We start from the raw sequence: 18,939 nt of genomic DNA on the forward strand, positions 1-18,939 counted from the left end.
TGGGGGATTCTGGGAGTTGAAGTCCTCCGGGCTTAGAGTGGCCCAGGTTGGGGACCCTGACTGGGGGATTCTGGGAGTTGAAGTCCTCCGGGCTTAGAGTGGCCCAGGTTGGGGACCCTGGCTGGGGGATTCTGGGAGTTGGAGTCCTCCAGGCTTAAAGTGGCCAAGGTTGGAGACCTCTGCTCCAAAGCACCTGAAGGCCAGACAAGGAACAATGGATGGAAACTGATTCAACCTGGAAATAAGGAGGAACAGTCTGAGGCAGGGGTCTCCAACCTTGGAAATTTTAAGCCTGCAGGACTTCAAACTCTCAGAATTTGCTTTGCTGGCTGGGGGATTCTGGGAGTTGGAGTCCTCCGGGCTTAAAGTGACCCAGGTTGGAGACCCTGGCTGGGGGATTCTGGGAGTTGAAGTCCTCCGGGCTTAAAGTGGCCCAGGTTGGAGACCCTGGCTGGGGGATTCTGGGAGTTGAAGTCCTCCAGGCTTAAAGTGGCCCAGGTTGGAGACCCTGGCTGGGGGATTCTGGGAGTTGAAGTCCTCCAGGCTTAAAGTGGCCAAGGTTGGAGACCTCTGCTCCAAAACACCTGAAGGCCAGACAAGGAACAATGGATGGAAACTGATTCAACCTGGAAATAAGGAGGAACAGTCTGAGGCAGGGGTCTCCAACCTTGGAAATTTTAAGCCTGCAGGACTTCAAACTCTCAGAATTTGCTTTGCTGGCTGGGGGATTCTGGGAGTTGGAGTCCTCCAGGCTTAAAGTGGCCCAGGTTGGGGACCCTGGCTGGGGGATTCTGGGAGTTGGAGTCCTCCAGGCTTAAAGTGGCCCAGGTTGGAGACCCTGGCTGGGGGATTCTGGGAGTTGAAGTCCACCAGGCTCAAAGTGGCCAAAGTTGGAGACCCCTGGTCTGAGGGATACAGAAAATTGCTCTGGGTTTTTTTGGTGTGGGGGAGCAGCTTTAAAAGTTGAGCAGTGAAATTTTGCTTACTTTCCAATATGTTGACGAAGAGGTTGACAGAGGGAAAAGCATATCGTGCAATCCTGATTGGCAGTCTCTTCTGCGTAATAAAATATCTTCGTATACGGATAATGTAATTCAATCTAGCATTCACATCTTTAAAACAGAAACAGAGCTGAAGCAGCTTCTTGGATGAGAAGCAAAACGTCTTCAAAGAAAAACCAGAAAGTCCAGTTTGCCTCTTGAAAAAAGCACCTGTTCACAAAAATGTTACACGCTATTAAGATTTGAGAAGAATTAAGAAACATTTAAGGACAACAAAACCATTGTTTTTTTCTATGGGATATTACAACTGTACTCAAATAAACAATATCCACTGTGTAGAAAAATACTGCAGATTTGGAATCGTTCAACATGCGCCAAAGCATCCAAATGATATAAAAAGGTATTTTAATGGGATCATAACCTGTAAAACTTGATTGGCAGTAAACTGATCCAAAATGCTGTATCTGTCTTAGTCCGTGAACTTAAAAAAGATTTACAGTATGATTAAATAATGCCTAGGTCAGATGACCAGAAATATGATTTTAGGATGTTTTTCATTATATTGATTTTTTTTGTCTTTATTACTGTAATTCTCAAGAAGTCTTGCAATTGGGCAGGCAGAAATTAAATAGGAAAAACAAAGATGGTATTATCCCAAAATGTAAGTTTATCAGGAGAACCTGTATCAAAATGAAAATTTGTTCTAGTATTTGCCAGCTATACCTTGCAATCATGATGTAACCGCAGCTGAGTTTTGACTAAAAGAAAGAGCCATGCCTCTGCCATGATATTAAAAGGAATTGTAATTTCTAATCGTTTATAATGGCTTTTTACTTTTATCTATTTGATTAAATTATGTAGACCAATTTAGAATAAAAGTGAAAATAAATAATTTGCTTAAATAAAATCTGCAGGATGGTTTTTCCCAAAATATCTTTAATAATTTATCAGTCTGCTTAACATATCTTAAAAATATTAACACAGGAATATCTCTACATATATCCGTCTTGAAGTAATGGTCTGCTTGATCTGGTGTGAGAGGCATGTTCCAGATCCCATCTGCCATGGTAGCACCTAGGAAGAGCCTTTTTCCTGGTATTAGGTTTGCCCCAATCCTACTGGCCTTTGGCAAATCTGGCTTTGCCACCTAAATGAGAGCACTGGCAATATGGGTGAGCCTATTCTGCGGCTGATCTGAATGTGTGTTCTCATGAATGTTGTAAGTAGTTATGTCATTGCTTTTTTAAAAAAAAAATTAGTTGTTTTATCTTGCATTTGTTTTTAATGTTATGTATATGAGTGGCCATATAAACTTGCTAAATAAAACAAATATATGAAAATTATGGTAAATCATTTGTCTTCTATGGGGTTTGTACATTTATAAACAAAACTCAGTCTGGTGGTAGAGGTTGGAAAAGAAAGTAGAAAAGATGGGGAAAAGTAAGTGAAGAAATATATCCAACATTGTAAGGAAAAATCTTAACTGAATTAAAAAGGCCTGGCTGTTCCAGCCAGTAATTAAAGCAAAATGCCTCTAGAAATCTTGGCCGAATTGTTTAAAAATGGAATCCAAGAAAACTTGAATGTATTATCCCTATGGGGCAAATCAGGCACTTAGCAATTGATAAAATAATTCCTGCGCAAGATGAAATGTGAAATTTTCCGAAGCTGAAATTGTTAAGCTACCAAATTTATTCCGTGTAACATTAAGAGATGAAGGCTAGGCAGAGATGTAAATTTTCTACACTACTACTCATCTGTTCTTCAGTTTCCATTTTCTATATTGGGGAACACTGAATGCTCTAGCATTAGCACAACTTTTAATTCCTTTTTTGAGAGCTAGTTTGACCAAGTCACCAGGTTAAAAACGGAGACTCTGAGGTCTTAGTTCGGCCTTAGGAACTAAGCCAGATAGGTTACCTTTGACCAGTCATTCACTCTCAGCCCTGGGAAGAAAGCAAATGGCAAAATCTTTCCAAGGAAACTGATGACTGGTCCAGGCAGTTGCCAGAAATCAACAATGATTCAAAGGCACAAAAAGAAAAATCCTTTTGTTGTAATTTTTTAAATTTTATAATTTAGTCAAGTATTTGTCTTTTACTTGTGGAAGTATTGATACGTAGTCGCTTTGGTTTCTTTTTGAATGTGTTCACAAAGCTTGTATGTAAATTTTGTGCATAAAATACAGGAATCTTGGAATATGTTTATGGTAAAAAGAACATAGGTTTATGTTCTTTGCTGTAGTACTGAAAGCTGCAGAGATTTCTATTTTGGTGAAATTAGTATGAATAAGGCATGTTATTTAGTGTAAGTGTCCATTTTCAGTGGCTGAAGAAATAACACTACAGTATAGACAGGTTCCTCACATCTCTAAATGCAAATTCAGTGCATGGAATAATATGGGTGAGCAAGCATGAAACAGATAGCCAGTGAAGTTAGCTGGGCTAATATCTAAATACACTGCCGGGATTATTCCATCAATCAGCTGAGATTTGGGATCGAGAAGAAAAAATGAATATATGTAGCAGCAGTGAACTGGGGAACCTTGGGAAGGGGGTGGAAGTTTTGGGAAAAATGACACTGATAGAAGCCTGCATGAATCCCATTTTCTCTGGCTAAGAGAAAATGGGAAAAAATAAGATGGAAAGAATAAAAGAGGGAAGGACTGACAGCGTTCTACAGAGTTGGGGAGAAAAAAATTATCTAGACAGACTTCCAACCAGCCCAGCTTCCTCTCAACCCCACAAACAGTTGTTAACTGCATTTCTTTTTAAATTTTGTTTTAAATAAAGTTAATTTTTGGAATCTTTTCTCTAATCCTTATTTATGTGCCCATATTAGCATGATATCCACGGTTCAAAGGAATCCATGTTGTTTCTTTTTCATGTTGCATTTTTTTGCAGTAATCATGATTTGGTGCCTACATGGAGCTATATCAGTATTCTACAATTACTGCATCACTTTTTGGTTGGAAAGAATAACAAAAATTACAACTATTATTTCTTCCATCTCAAACTGAATGAGAGTACGAATTGTTTTAAGAAACAATCCTACCCTCCAGTAACACAGACCTGTTAAGAATATGCAATAACACAAAAATAGAAATAGATTTTAAGAAATTCAATATAATGTATTCTAGATCACAGTATAAAAGTTCAATTTTACAGTAAGATTATTTTGTCATGAAGAAAGGTAATTTAGCTTTAGGAAGGGATGTTGTATTTCAAAATAGTGCTAGCATACTTTGCCTTTTCATACGATTACTAGTTTTTCTCAGCAAGCACTAATGAAAAATTAGGTTCATAGATTAGAAAATGAAATTCTTTTTTGCAGATAAGAAAAAGTTTATAAGTATCTGATAGAATATTGTTGTAGACCATTGCAAATTATAGTTTATTTGCCATTGTGGAGCTTGATAAAGTCAACCTGCAAACCAGTTCATTCCCCTCCAAAGTACAGGCCTTGGAAAAAATAATCAGTATTTATTTGCTAACAATGACATAAAATACATCTTTATATAATTTTTTACAAATTAAAAGATGAATTGAAAAAAAGTGAAAATACACTTAACTTTTTAAAATTTAAATTCTGGAAATTAGAATTCTGAAAGTTTCATTTTTGACTCTTGTTTTGGGGATGGATGTTGTTTATTTGTTTCACAGATTTCCAAATTTTGGTTGGGATAATATATTTGGCAAGAAGGAGAGGGGCGATCTTAAGCACACCTGAAATCTTTATGAATCTTTTGGAAAAACTCCTTGAGAGCGAATTGTGTACATTTCTTTGCTATGTGATGAAAGGGAAAGCTGCAATAGATCAAACAAAATATTTGCAATTTCTCTCTTTCTCTCTCACACACATACATGCACGCACATACACACAAACACAAAATAGATCATGGGATAAGAAACTATACTCCTGAATATTTAATCATTCATGTACATAAAACTTTGAATTTCAAATATTCAGTCTCAACCCACAATTTGCCTAGGCAAGCCTCTTCCCTTCTCCCCTCCCAACCCTGTCTCAAAATTCCATGTTCCTATTCTCTTAATACATCCTGAACACTGCAAGACAATCTAAGCATAGCCTTTTTTTAAAAAAATAAGTTATCTCCTACAAATTAATGAGCCTTTATACTGAGTCTGTGAAATTCATTTCATTTTGCTATCAGAACTCCTTTGGCCCATTTGAAGCCAGAGTAATGGTTTATCAATGGAAAGATTGCCTATCAACTAGGCCAACTGAATGTCTGAGCTTGAAGACTAAATTCAGTTACGACTATCCAACACTAAAGAACCAGTTTGTTATTTTACCAATGACCAAAATTATCTGGCGCTATCAGTGGCATGATTTGAACTTTGCGTTATGAGCATTTCTTCCCTATGGAGATCTCAGATACTTCAGTGCTTCTTGGATACTACTCAACCTAGCCATATTTCTATGCCACTTTTTGACATCTTGTTATAAAACGTTTCTTTTAAAGGAGAAATCATATGGTCATCATCTTCAAGATACTTAATTAAAACCTAGCATGCGAATAGGAAAAAAAAAGAGACAAAACAAGATACTGGCAAAAAGATGCTTCTTTTCTCAAAGGAGTGATGGCAATACCAGTTCACACCAACCAAAGACAGATTTAACTTTCCTAGAGACAGGACCTGCTTGTTTCCATTTACTTATTTCAAGGCAAATTTGCGTAGCAACACAATTACAGAGTTAAAGGCATGTCAATTTTTTTCCCCAGCTCAAAATTTGGGATCTTTTTTAAAAAGAAGACACCATTCTATAATTCGATTACAGTATATTGCATCCTCAAATTTTAAGAAGTTACCGCCCTATCTGACATCCACCTCCCAACTGAGTAGGGCCGACCACCCATCTTTTTCTATTTGGCTCATTTTCTTTTCATAAAGACTATCACATACACAAACTTTTGCATCACCATCTAATTTTGGAGAACGATTGCTTTTTTTCTTCTGACGCAGAATCACGTACATTAACTCAAAGGAACTCGGGTGTCAGGAGAAAAATGATGTAGATTTCTGCCAATCTTAGTAAGTGACGTAGGTTTAGGACCCAGAACCGAACAGTGTTTTTCATCACCCTCAGTAGATGTTTTGATTGTTCATGTCTCTCGCAAAGGTTTTTGGAGATGCTGAAATTTCGTGGAGTATATTAAAATTATACAGGTTTTTCTATAGTCCTTCCAAAAGGAGATAGGGTCGCTTACGAGGCAGTCAGTGAAACCTACAGATGTCAAGTGCTGGCATTCAGCATAATTCTGACTCTAGCTCAGCAACTGGCGAATTTCTTTGTGCATGTGACAGAGGAAGTCCACATATGAAGCCCCCCCATTCATGCTCTTATCTTCCACCAAGAAGTGTTTGAACAGCAGATCTAGTTTGTCTTCCTGCTTCACAATGATGAACTGAAAGCAAAAAAGAAAAAAGAAGGTATACAATTTGCACATAAAGTCTTTTGCCATCTGAATTTAATGTAGCCACATTCCGACAGTGAAAGCAACGGAACAATCCATGCCCAGGTTTGAACCACCACAAGCCCATTTAAAGACTACGACTCTTTCTTTTAAGGCATTCAAATCAGATTTTTATACACTTTTGAATGCCTGGGAATCATAAAAGACAATCATTTTTGTTATAATCATAAAATCAAAACCAGTTACCTTCATGTAGCGTGATCTTTGAGCCTGGAATATATCAATAGTGGATCGCACTCTTTTTGAAAAGGGATTATCCAAAACTGGTAGTGTGCACTGTAACAAAATTATGGCACATCAGATCAGGGACCATTTAAATCATTAATTAAATGAATTTTTAAAACATAGGTGACATCGGTTACGTTACACAAATCATATTACAAAGTGTGAAGATGCTTGAAACAGTGTGGAATGTTTCACAATATTGAAAATGAAGGAGAACAGCAGAGCCTTAGTGAAAGCTAATATTTCCTCAATGCTGGCCTTTCATTCCCTTGATCATGATCCTGCCAAAATGTTATTCATTGAAATACCTTTAAATTTTTAAGGTTATTATGTAGAAAACGGAAATATCCAAGGTCAGATATGACATATACTAAAATTAAGGCAATTTTCTCTTTATCCAATCCTAACTTACCATAGAGCTGTTGATCTGGCTGAAAGATGAGACTCCAAAGAGGTTTTGGATCAGCCCCTGTTGAACGTTTACTCCTACCCACAAAAATATATTCAGGCCATTTTCTAGTAGGTATATGTCACCCTTGGAGAGACGTTCTTCCGAGTTTCTGATTGCTATTGGTAAGGAGTCGCTGCTATAATCTATTTTGGTCTGTAGAACAGAGTGGAAGTTACTATCTCCTGGGCATATATAAAATACACATACACATTTCACGATAGCACTTAACCAGGAATAATCCTTGGCCTGTAGCCATGGAACTTTCAAAAACTAACTCAATAATTCTCAGAGCGCCCCGTTTAAAATGTAAAAGACATTATAAGAATTAATTGACAGACTATTCCCGTGAATGGGGAATTTGGAATATACATTACACAGACATTACACTTTTTTTTATTTTTTACACTGAATATTCTACATAAATTCAGATGGAAAACACAAAATCATTATTGGTCAGCTTTGCGTGATTTGGTTTGGCACCTCACAGGCATCCTGTCATCAAAGGCTGGGTGGGGGGAAGGATGAAAGGATAATAAAGCTACATGTGGACATGATGGGAAATTGGGAGGGGGGTGGGATGACATGGCAGCCAGATCCTGTTTGTACCAACATCCCACGGCCAGGCACCCTGAGAAAATGTGGATTACCCACAAATATTTCAGTGTTCTCAAAACATCTTGCTGAGCTCCGGTTGATTGGAAAGAGACTAGTCATGGGTGTGTATGTGTATGTGTATGTGTGCGTGTGCGTGATGGGCTGTGGGTGAAACTTTTTTGTCTTGTGAGGCGCAGGAGAATTCAGAGCTGGCTTGACTTCATTGCAACCAAATGGAGTCATGGGTCTTTCTTTCCTAAGGGATCGGATTGGGGCAGGTCTGTCATTATTTGACTATATAATATATTCCAAGGGATTTTCTTAACTCCAGACTCCAGTTTACCTCATGATGGTACTCTCTAAGGAAATATTCAGAACTAAATCATGAGGCATTCATTTAAATTTATATTAAATGCCAATCAAGTATAATTTACATTTTGATATAATTATACTACATAAAATGTGTTTTTTTTTTAAAAAAAAGAATGTTGTCTACACTTCATAGAATGACTCATGCTGCCTATATACACTCACATAACAAATCTATAAAGAAATATTAGCATAAAAATGTCATCAGCCTCTTTGTGGACCATGTTTTTCAAATTTTTAAATTTTGGTGCTCCTCTGTGAACGTCAAATGTCAAGTTTAAAATCTTTTTTCAAGGGTATTCATCCTAGGTGAGATCAAGTTGCCAACTAGAGAAATAGGATATTCTGCAATTTGGCAAATAATTTGAATGAGAATTTTCTAAAATAACAGAAACAGTAAATAGCAATTTTCCCACATGTTTACTACCCTACTAAACAAAAGTTCTATTTAATTACATTAATATTTAGTTGAGTCTATACTTCAGACTTAGACAGTTAAAGCCTGTCTATATTTAGAAGCACTCACCAGTGGTAACAGTCTAGGATAAAAGAAAACATGAGTTTCTGCAACATCCATAGAGCTGATGAGCTGGCGGATATAGGAGCGATCGTCAGTGGTGACCTCAGACCCAGGCTGGAGCACGTCACTTTTCAAAACACAGTTCAAATACACAGGGAGAAGTTTCATGCATTCAGGAAGAATCAGCTAAAAGTGACAAGAAATTTTAAAAAATCATTCTTAGGGCCAGAAAAAGTCAGTATATTAATTTTAGTTTTGTACAAATTCACCCTCACCACTCATTTTGGCTTCAATGAAAAAAAAAACACAAAGCTAATTCAGCTAATAGCTAATAAAAAGCTAATTCAATTCTAGCCTTGCAATTTATCTCAGACTGCAACTATCTCATAAGTCTGTATTCAGATACAGAATCCTCCACTTATAACCATTCATTTTAGCAACCATTTGCAGTTTACAATGGCACTGAAAAAAGTGACTTCTTCTTCTTCTTCTTCTTATTGTTGTTGTTGTTGTTGTGTTGTTGTTTTGATTTCTATACCGCCCTTCTCCCAAAGGACTCAGGGCGGTTTACAGTCAAAGTAAAATCAATTAATACAAAGGAAAATTTAGAGTTGATTGAAGAACTTAAAACCAATAAAACCCCTTATTAAAACCCCACTAGGCCAGTCCTGCACGGTGAAACAGAAATGTTTTCAGCTCGCGTCGAAAGGTCCGAAGATCAGGGAGTTGACGGATACCTGGTGGTAGCGTGTTCCAGAGGGTTGGTGCCCCACAGAAGGCCCTCCCCCTGGGTGTCGCCAGCCGACATTGACTGGCCGACGGCACCCCAAGGAGAACCTCCCTATGGGAGCGCACTGGTCGATGGGAGATCGCCGGTAGCAGCAGGCGGTCCCGTAAGTAACCCGGTCCTATGCCATGGAGCGCTTTAAAGGTGGTAACTAACACCTTGAATTGCACCCGAAAGACCACCGGAAGCCAGTGCAGCCTGCGCAGGAGAGGTGTTATATGGGAGCAACGAGTCGCTCCCTCTATCACCCGCGCGGCCGCATTCTGAACTAATTGAAGTCTTCGGGTGCTCTTCAAGGGAAGCCCCATGTAGAGAGCATTGCAGTAGTCCAGACGGGAAGTGACGAGGGCGTGAGTGACTGTGCACAAGGAATCCCGGTGTAAGAAGGGACGCAATTGGCGTATCGGGCAGACCTGATAAAAAGCTCCCCTGGCGACGGCCGTCAAATGCTCTTCTGACGACAGTCGTGCATCCAGAAGGACGCCCAGATTGCGGACCTTCTCTGTGGGGGCCAATGACTCGTCCCCCACAGACAGCGATGGCCTCAGCTGATTATACCGGGACGCCGGCATCCACAGCCACTCAGTCTTGGCGGGGTTGAGTCGGAGCCTGTTTTTCCCCATCCAGACCCGCACGGCCTCCAGACAACGGGACATCACCTCAATGGCTTCGCTGGGATGGTTAGGGGTGGAAATGTACAACTGCGTATCATCAGCGTACAGATGACACCGCACCCCAAAACCACGGATGATCTCGCCCAGCGGCTTCATATAGATATTGAACAGGAGAGGCGAGAGAACCGACCCCTGGGGCACCCCACATAAGAGGCGCCTCGCGGTCGATCTCTGCCCCCCTGCCAACACCGTCTGCGACCGGTCAGAGAGGAAGGAGGAGAACCACCGAAAAACGGTGCCTCCCACTCCCAGCCCCTCCAGCCGCCGCAGCAAGATACCATGGTCGATGGTATCAAAAGCCGCTGAAAGATCTAATAGGACCAGGACAGAAGAACAGCCTCTGTCCCGGGCCCTCCAGAGATCATCCACCAATGCAACCAAAGCCGTTTCAGTGCTGTACCTAGGCTGGAAGCTGGACTGGAATGGGTCCAGATAGACAGTTTTATCCAGGTACTCAGGAAGCTGATGCGCTACCACACTCTCAACAACCTTTGCCACAAAAAGAAGGTTGGAGACCAGACGGTAGTTCGATAAAACAGCTGGATCCAGGGAGGGCTTCTTGAGGAGGGGTCTCACCACAGCCTCTTTCAAGGTCGTAGGGAAGACACCCTCTCTCAGAGAAGCATTAACAATTCCCTGAAGCCAGCCTCGTGTAACCTCCTGTGTGGCCAGTACCAGCCAGGAGGGACACGGATCCAATAAACATGTGGTTGCATTCAGCCTCCTCAGTATCCTGTCCATGTCATCGGGAGCCACAGTGTCAAACTCCTCCCAGATGACAGCCTCAAGATCCGCCTCCATCATCCCATCTGAGACTACCCAATCTGTGTCCAGCCCATCCCGAATCTGAGCGATTTTATCGTGCAGATATTGTCCAAAGTCCTCAGCACGGCCTTGCAAGTGGTCTTCCCTAACTCCCTGAGTAAGAAGGGAACGGGTCACCCTAAACAAGGCTGCTGGGCGATTATCTGCCGACGCAATAAGAGCGGAGAAATACTCATGTTTCGCCGCTCCTATCACCACTAGACATTTACATTTTGAGTGCTCAGCAACTCACCTGCATTTACAGCTGTTTGCTGCGTCCTGTGGTCATTTGACCATGATTTTTTTTATTTTAAAAATATTTTTTTTACCAAAAACTGGGCATTTATTTTTGGTTTCTGTAGATTTGCTTAAAAACTGCCATGTTCTCTTAATAACGGTGACTTTTGCTTAATGGCCATGGTGATTCAGTTAACAACTTTCATAAAAAAGATTATAAAATTAGGTGCAGTCATGTAATGAACTGCTTAACAATTGACATGACGTACGGCCAATCTCAGTGCCCTGATTAAAGATTACCAAGTTGCGGGAGTTACCTGTCCAGCAGAAGAAGGGCTAGCACAGTTTTTTCGATAGCATGCTAAGATCTGGGCACACTGATTGATCAAGGTATCTCTCACGGTTTTGACTGGATTGTTCAGTACTCCACGATATGCTTCAGGAAAAAAAAAAGTCCCTGATTAGAAAAGCAATTAGCTAAGCTATTCATCTGTTAAAGGAAATTATTAAGATTGAGTCATTGGATATGAAATAGGCAGCAAATAAATTTCATAATTAATAAATAAATAAATAAATAAAATAAAATAAAATAAAATAATAAGGGCAACCAGTTGTTTTCACACTGACGTTCACTGCCAGTGTGCTCTCTTATCTCTTAACATCCATTATTTATTTACAACTCTATCTGCAGCACTGGAAGAATCCAGGAAGATATTTTCTTGCAGCTTGTCACTTAAAAGCTCTCAAGCTTAAAAGCCTGTCATTTAAAAGCTCTCAAAAGACAAAGGTTTCCCTCCTATGAAACAATTACAAGATTGTCCTTACCAAATTTAGCCAAAAAATTGATAAGTGTGTCTGTCTCACAGTTCCTATAAAGATCAGCCAGCTGTGTGCAGCAGTTCAGGGAGAGATTGTGAATGCGCAGACGCCTCTGTCCTGCACAGCTGGTATATAATACAGCACACTACGTGAGAGAGAGATATAAGCAGAGCTATTAAAACGTGTACCTCGAAGATTTCAGTCAACTCCTAGCTTCCCATTACTTTCTATGGATAGTACGGCTTTTATGAACAAACATTAGATGCTCCGGGATTGAACTCTCAATTCAATTCAATTCTTTCTTTGTTGGCCAAGTGTGATTGGACACATAATCACACACATATGAAGAATGGATATTGAAAGTTATTAACTTGGCTGAGATGGCTAAAATCTCAGCGTTTTTAAAAGACAATACGCAGGAAAGATATTTAATTGAATGGAAAAAATGGATTGATTATCTACAAAACAGATATCAGATTAAGAAATATCAGATTGCCTTTGAATAATTAGAAAGTTATTTTATGTAATGGGGAGGGGGTTGGGAGACGAAAAGCTTTGGATGTGGTTATTTGGATTGGACTTTACCTTGTGATTGACCCGGGAAGCCGGGGGTGGGGGAGGGAGGGGGATGTTTTGTTTTTTTTTTTTTTTGGGAGGGAGGGGGAAAAAAGGGGGAAAATGTTTTTGTTTTTTTTAAAACTCTTTCAATAAAAAAAAAAAAAAAAAAAAAAATAATCACACACATATGCTCTCAGTGTACATAAAAGGACAAGATACATTTGTCAAGAATCATAAGGTGCAACCCTTAATGATAGTCATAGGGTACAAATAAGCAAATAATCCATCTCTAAGCAAAACTTAGATCAGATGGGAGGAGGAAAGCAATATCTTTACTATGTTCTTGGGTAGCCCAAGATCATAACCAGTGATTTACAGACAGCTTTCAACAGGAATTGGTGTGATATGCCTCAAATACGTTCAAATTATTTGGCAGTGCTAGGGCACAGAACCAGGAAAAAGAAAGCCTAAGATCTTAAACTTACCCACTGAATGGATCATTGCTAGCCCCTCACACCTATCCACCAAGAAAAAGTGTGAATTCTGTGCTAAATAAAATTGATTGCCGTTTGACTATAGAAAAGAAGATATCCTCCCCAAGAACCACTGTCTACATACCCAACAGCATCCCTTACACAGGAATTACCTGAAGCAAGGCCCCGCTCTCTTCTCTTAGCTTGTCATCATGTTTAAATTCCACAGTGATCGTTTTGTCACAGTCTAAGCCTGCTAATTCCACATCTGTTGTATTGCTCATACAGAAAGCTCCAAAGAAGTCTGTTGCTCGAATACCTAGAGAACGAACAAAAAAACCCACCTTATCCAAGATGAAATCTTTTAAAGGCTGGGTTCGCATATCACACTTGGGCTTAGGATGGTGGAGAATTCAGCAACTCTCACTGAACACATTTTTGGGAAGATTCCAGGCATCTACAAGGAAAGCTATGCTCCTAAGCAGTGAGGAGCAAGTGCTTGGCTTTGATGTTACCTCTATCTGGAGGACATTGTGGAAAGTTAACATTTGGAAAGCGGCAGGCCCAGATACTATCCCTGGGCGAGTTCTTAGGGAGTGTGCAGATGACTTGGCTTGTGTTCTTACAGATGTTTTCAATCTTTCATTGCAGCAGGCAAGTGGGCCTTCCTGTTTTAAGACTGCAATTGTTTTGCCAGTGCCTAAGAAGTTTATGAGCCTTAATGATTATCTTTAGGTTGTACCTGCATCCATAATTATGAATATTTTGAAAGGATTTTATTGTATCTAGCTTCCTTCCAGTATTTGACTCACTTCAATTTGCTTATTGGGCAATCACTCCAGAAAGGATGCTATTTCCTCCATCTGAGTTTGACAGAAAAATGACAATAAAGATTATCTTATCTTTTAACTTAGCTTGATTTATAGACTTAAGTCAGTCCAGAATTTAAGCAAAGGTGAGCTGCAGGACCATGACAGGGGAAGTCTGCAAAGGCTGCAGCTAAACCTCATTCACTGTAATAGTATGTGGGAATGACCTTGGGAATGACAGGAGAAAGAGGCAGAGCCCAGACAATGGTCTGAAAATTGAAATCAGTGACTGAAGGAGGTGTGAGGGGGGGTAGAGAAAGCATCTCAGAAGGGACCTTCCCTATTTTTCAGAAGAGCAAAAGTAAGGGAGGTGAGAGGTATTTGCAAAATTCTGTTACTGTCACTTTACAATAAGGGTAGTATTAGTATTCATAATTGATGTTTCTTGTCTGGATCACTTCAAGGGGCTGATTCAATATTTACTGATTAGATATATGTTTTTGATATATAGATATGTGCTTACCTGTGCTAGTACGTACTCTCATCACAGCATCAAATCCAATTTCTTTTTGAACATCTCTACGTAAATCATTCAAGAAGCGTTCCTGATCCGTTTCCACCTAAAATACACAATCAGCATACTTCACATGGTTGATTTCTAACAGAGGCTGAATGGCACTCCAGCTAAGACCACTGTCTTATACATCCAGTTTATGTAGGATATAAACTCTAAATTACTTAGAAACTCAGAGAACACATCGTTGCTTTAAAAAAGAATCATCTGCAATATACACCATAGTCTACAAGTCTAGATCTTTTATTTTTTCACTGCAAGGTGCCTAAACCACAGAAATCCACCTGAATAATTCAAAATTATGCTGTGAAGAATAATCAACTTCACCGTTCTTTACTTTTTAAACTTATGTAGAAGCCAAGGGTATACTGATCTCCTGTTGAACTAATCTGAGCTACTACCGATTCTAGCTGGCTCCTGAAATAGTTTTACTACTTGCCCTCTCTCCTTTGAGACCATAATTGCAGCCATAAAGTAATATGAATGAACAGATGTTAAAGCCAAGACAAATCATACCTGAAAATATGTGTATTTATAAATGGAGCCACCAGTCTGATACGGAACAACCCCCAAGGTAGCTACATCCAAATATTGATTTGGGAAAAGGAAAAGGTCCACACAGCAGCCTTGGGCCACACAATCCTTGGCTAAGTTGTTGTAGAAATTCGTTTGAGGCTGAAACAGAGTCTAAAGCAGAGAAAAAGGGTAAACAGAGAGAGCAGAAAACAAGATAAATATTGAACAATGTGGGAAATCCCATCTTAGAATTATCTCCTTTGTCCTAAACATGTGAGCAAAAATAAAAGTAAAACCAATTAGGTAATATATTATTTTCTGCCTATAAAAGCCAATTTGGTCTAGTGGTTAAAAGGCATCAAACTAGAAAGCGGGAAATTGGGAGTTGTAGTCTCGCCTTAGGCACGGAAGCTGGTTGGGTATTCTTGGGCCAGTCATTCAATCCACCTCACATGGTTGTTGTGGGGAAAATAAGAGGAAGGTGTGTTGGATATGTTTGAATGGATTATGTGTAAAAATAATAAAGGCGGTATACAAAAATAAATAAACAGAGCCTCATATTTCAATATTACCATATTTGTTCATTGAATTAATTTAAATATGCCAGAATCTGCAAATTACAACTTGTATCAACAATCTCACAAATCATTTTTAGAAATTTCTTAAGAAAACCTTGATTTTCTTAAACGATTTAACTTTTTCTAATAGTTTTTTCTTTCAGAATTTTATTTATTTATTATTTATTTTTATTTATTATTTATTTTAATCATACCTGGTATACTCTTTCAGAAAAAATACAGTTTAAAAAACAGCACTGAAATATGAATAAAATACTATGTTTCAAACTCGTCACTCTGATTTACTAAGCTCAGGTCTTGGGCAAATTGTTGTTGCTTTAATGGATAAGGAAGCTGCAATTATCTTCAAATAAGAAGATAATTTCTTTTTTTCTGAAAAGACTTAGAATGATCTCTAGGCAAAAAAATGGAAGAGGGAGGTTACAGTGGAAATACCATCAAAATAGTAATTTATTATTTATTTATTTATTTTAATCATACCTGGTATACTCTTTCAGAAAAAATACAGTTTAAAAAACAGCACTGAAATATGAATAAAATACTATGTTTCAAACTCGTCACTCTGATTTACTAAGCTCAGGTCTTGGGCAAATTGTTGTTGCTTTAATGGATAAGGAAGCTGCAATTATCTTCAAATAAGAAGATAATTTCTTTTTTTCTGAAAAGACTTAGAATGATCTCTAGGCAAAAAAATGGAAGAGGGAGGTTACAGTGGAAATACCATCAAAATAGTAATTTATTATTTATTTTAATCATACCTGGTATACTCTTTCAGAAAAAATAAACAGAGCCTCATATTTCAATATTACCATATTTGTTCATTGAATTAATTTAAATATGCCAGAATCTGCAAATTACAACTTGTATCAACAATCTCACAAATCATTTTTAGAAATTTCTTAAGAAAACCTTGATTTTCTTAAACGATTTAATTTTTTCTAATAGTTTTTTCTTTCAGAATTGTTGTTGCTTTAATGGATAAGGAAGCTGCAATTATCTTCAAATAAGAAGATAATTTCTTTTTTTCTGAAAAGACTTAGAATGATCTCTAGGCAAAAAAATGGAAGAGGGAGGTTACAGTGGAAATACCATCAAAATAGTAATTTATTATTTATTTTAATCATACCTGGTATACTCTTTCAGAAAAAAATACAGTTTAAAAAACAGCACTGAAATATGAATAAAATACTATGTTTCAAACTGCGTCACTCTGATTTACTAAGCTCAGGTCTTGGGCAAATTGTTGTGGTCCGTCAGCAGCCTACAGAGCTGGCAACGGAGTTGGACAGCGATGAGGCTGAGGTGAGGCCAGGGCCATCGGGAAGTGAGGTGCGGAATCCAGAGCCACCAGAGATTGATAGTAGTGAGGCAGAGACTGATAGTAGTGAGGCAGATAGTAGTGAGCCTGTTCCTAATGCACGCATGAGAAGAGCTGCCAGAAGGCAAGAACAGCTCAAGCAGAGAGGACAACTCGGGAGTAGGGCCAAGAGATGATTGGCCTCTCCCATAAGTCTTAAAACAGACCAGCACCGGCGTTTCAGCTTTGCCGGAAAACAATGTTGTAGCTGTGTCTTCTGCTCCATCTTCTGCTTCGTCTATGTCTTTGTTTTTGTGGCTTCTGGACATTTGCCAGGAAGGGCCTTTGGCAGTTTGCCTAATTGGACTAACGTTTGTGAGATAACTGTGTTTGTGTTGGGAGGCATTTGTTTTACTTTGAATTGGACGACACTGGGAATGAAGTAATTCCCAGCCGTTCGAATAAAGTTTGTTTTTCTACGGACTAAGTTTATTACTACCTACTTGGGTCTGGGTCACAACACAAATAGATTATTTGCTGAAGGCACAATAAAGAAGATGATGACTGAAAAAAAGGAACCAGATGGGCTTTCAAAGAGCAGAACTCAACCTGATATTCAAAGGTCTGCAGATCAAAAGGATGTATATATTTGCTATGGAAATTAAGGCCTTTAATGGTTCTTCTGAATGTTTACATTACAATTTCTCTTCTTTGGTGTTCAATCCATGATTTGTATTTGACTGGGTTTCTTTATTTGGCTATGACAGCTGAAGGAAGAAAAAGTTCTAGGATTTTCCTCTCTCAGGAATTTCATTCAGCAAATTTTATTTTTCTGTCTTTTATGGTGAAGGGCTTTGATCAGCGAAGATTTCCAAGAAGAGCGACTTCTCTGCTGGTTCCCTTTGGAACCCTCTCCCTCCCCTCAACCCTGAGGTAAGGAAGGTACAGCAGAGCCCAGGAATTTGGGGCTCTCAGAGGAGCACTAGCAACCTGAAGACCCTCCCCCTCTTTTTAATCATCTAATATTCAATTTTACCTCTCCTTGCCTAAATATTTTAATATTTTTATATTCAGATTTACTTTCATTCGTTTATAAACCACCCACATTCCTTCTGTGAGGGAGATGAGCAATTTCTAAATGTGATAATAAACCAACAAACCTGGTTCAGGTTGGGAAATATGGACAGTTCATGGCAGTGGGAAGAGTGGGGGGGGGGCAGCAAAAGGAACAAAGCAACCAAGGAGACATAAGAAATCAGAATCAGACTTCCTGCCTTGGCCTACTTCTGTTGGAATACGATCCTTTACCTTTTCTTTATCAGTATTCATCAGTTTCTTGTCATCTCTGTTCTTCAGCTTTCCTGGAGCCTCTGCTATAGGCAGCGATGTGTGAAATATGAAAAGCTTGCCAGCACAGTCGGCAGCCTGTAAGCAAACATGGAAAGGTCCTTGAAGTGACCATTTGAGACTCTTTGGTCCTTAAGAGCCCTCCTCCACACCACCATTTATATTAAAACATAAAAGGCTTTTCAATGAAAAGCAAATGTAGCTTTTCAAGTGACCCATCTTTTACAACCGGCACTTACTGTACATACTGATCTTATTCCCAACATGTTGCAATTTTTTTAAAAAAAATCCAAATATCAACTTATTTGAAGTGTTTAACATTTTATCCATATTGCTCAAGATCCTCTGCATTCCCATTACAGATTTTTCTGCCTGATAAATATTACCTAAAACAGTGGTTCTCAACCTTTATAGTGCTGCGACCCCTTTAATACAATTCCCCAAAATGTGGCGACCCCAACCGTAAAATTATTTTCATTTTGAATTTATCGCGCCTGAAGCCGTCTTGGCTAGCGATCTGAACTGCTTGCGACTGCCTTGAGGACGGAGGCATTAAAGCGGAGACTCCTCCCCTAGTAAGTTTATGGCGCCTGAAGCCAGATTAGGCTAGCGATTGGGAGTGATTGCAGCTGGCTTGAGAGGGAGACATCAGAGCAAAGATTTCTCTCTTTTTAATCATCTAATATTCAATTTTACCTCTCCTTGCCTAAATATTTTAATATTTTTATATTCAGATTTACTTTCATTCGTTTATAAACCACCCACATTCCTTCTGTGAGGGAGATGAGCAATTTCTAAATGTGATA

At 39.0% G+C, this 18,939-nt stretch overlaps 1 protein-coding gene across 3 annotated transcripts in view; it reads right to left on the reverse strand.

The window, feature by feature from the left end:
- Positions 1–4,376: 4,376 nt before the first annotated feature.
- SEC24C (SEC24 homolog C, COPII coat complex component) overlaps positions 4,377–18,939 on the reverse strand; it is a 61,427-nt gene continuing 46,864 nt past the window's right edge. For all 3 annotated transcript variants that reach the window (XM_058188575.1, XM_058188574.1, XM_058188573.1), the window contains 10 exons: positions 18,095–18,211; positions 14,912–15,082; positions 14,345–14,441; positions 13,186–13,331; positions 11,988–12,126; positions 11,480–11,598; positions 8,667–8,846; positions 7,139–7,330; positions 6,688–6,777; positions 4,377–6,432 (listed from right to left, as the gene is read on the reverse strand). In XM_058188575.1, the coding sequence (XP_058044558.1) occupies positions 6,292–6,432; positions 6,688–6,777; positions 7,139–7,330; positions 8,667–8,846; positions 11,480–11,598; positions 11,988–12,126; positions 13,186–13,331; positions 14,345–14,441; positions 14,912–15,082; positions 18,095–18,211 (1,392 nt within the window). In that variant the 3' untranslated portion in view covers positions 4,377–6,291. The remainder of the gene's footprint in view (positions 6,433–6,687; positions 6,778–7,138; positions 7,331–8,666; positions 8,847–11,479; positions 11,599–11,987; positions 12,127–13,185; positions 13,332–14,344; positions 14,442–14,911; positions 15,083–18,094; positions 18,212–18,939) is intronic.

Source organism: Ahaetulla prasina, chromosome 6 (genome assembly GCF_028640845.1).
Source record: "Ahaetulla prasina isolate Xishuangbanna chromosome 6, ASM2864084v1, whole genome shotgun sequence".
NCBI lineage: Eukaryota > Metazoa > Chordata > Lepidosauria > Squamata > Colubridae > Ahaetulla > Ahaetulla prasina.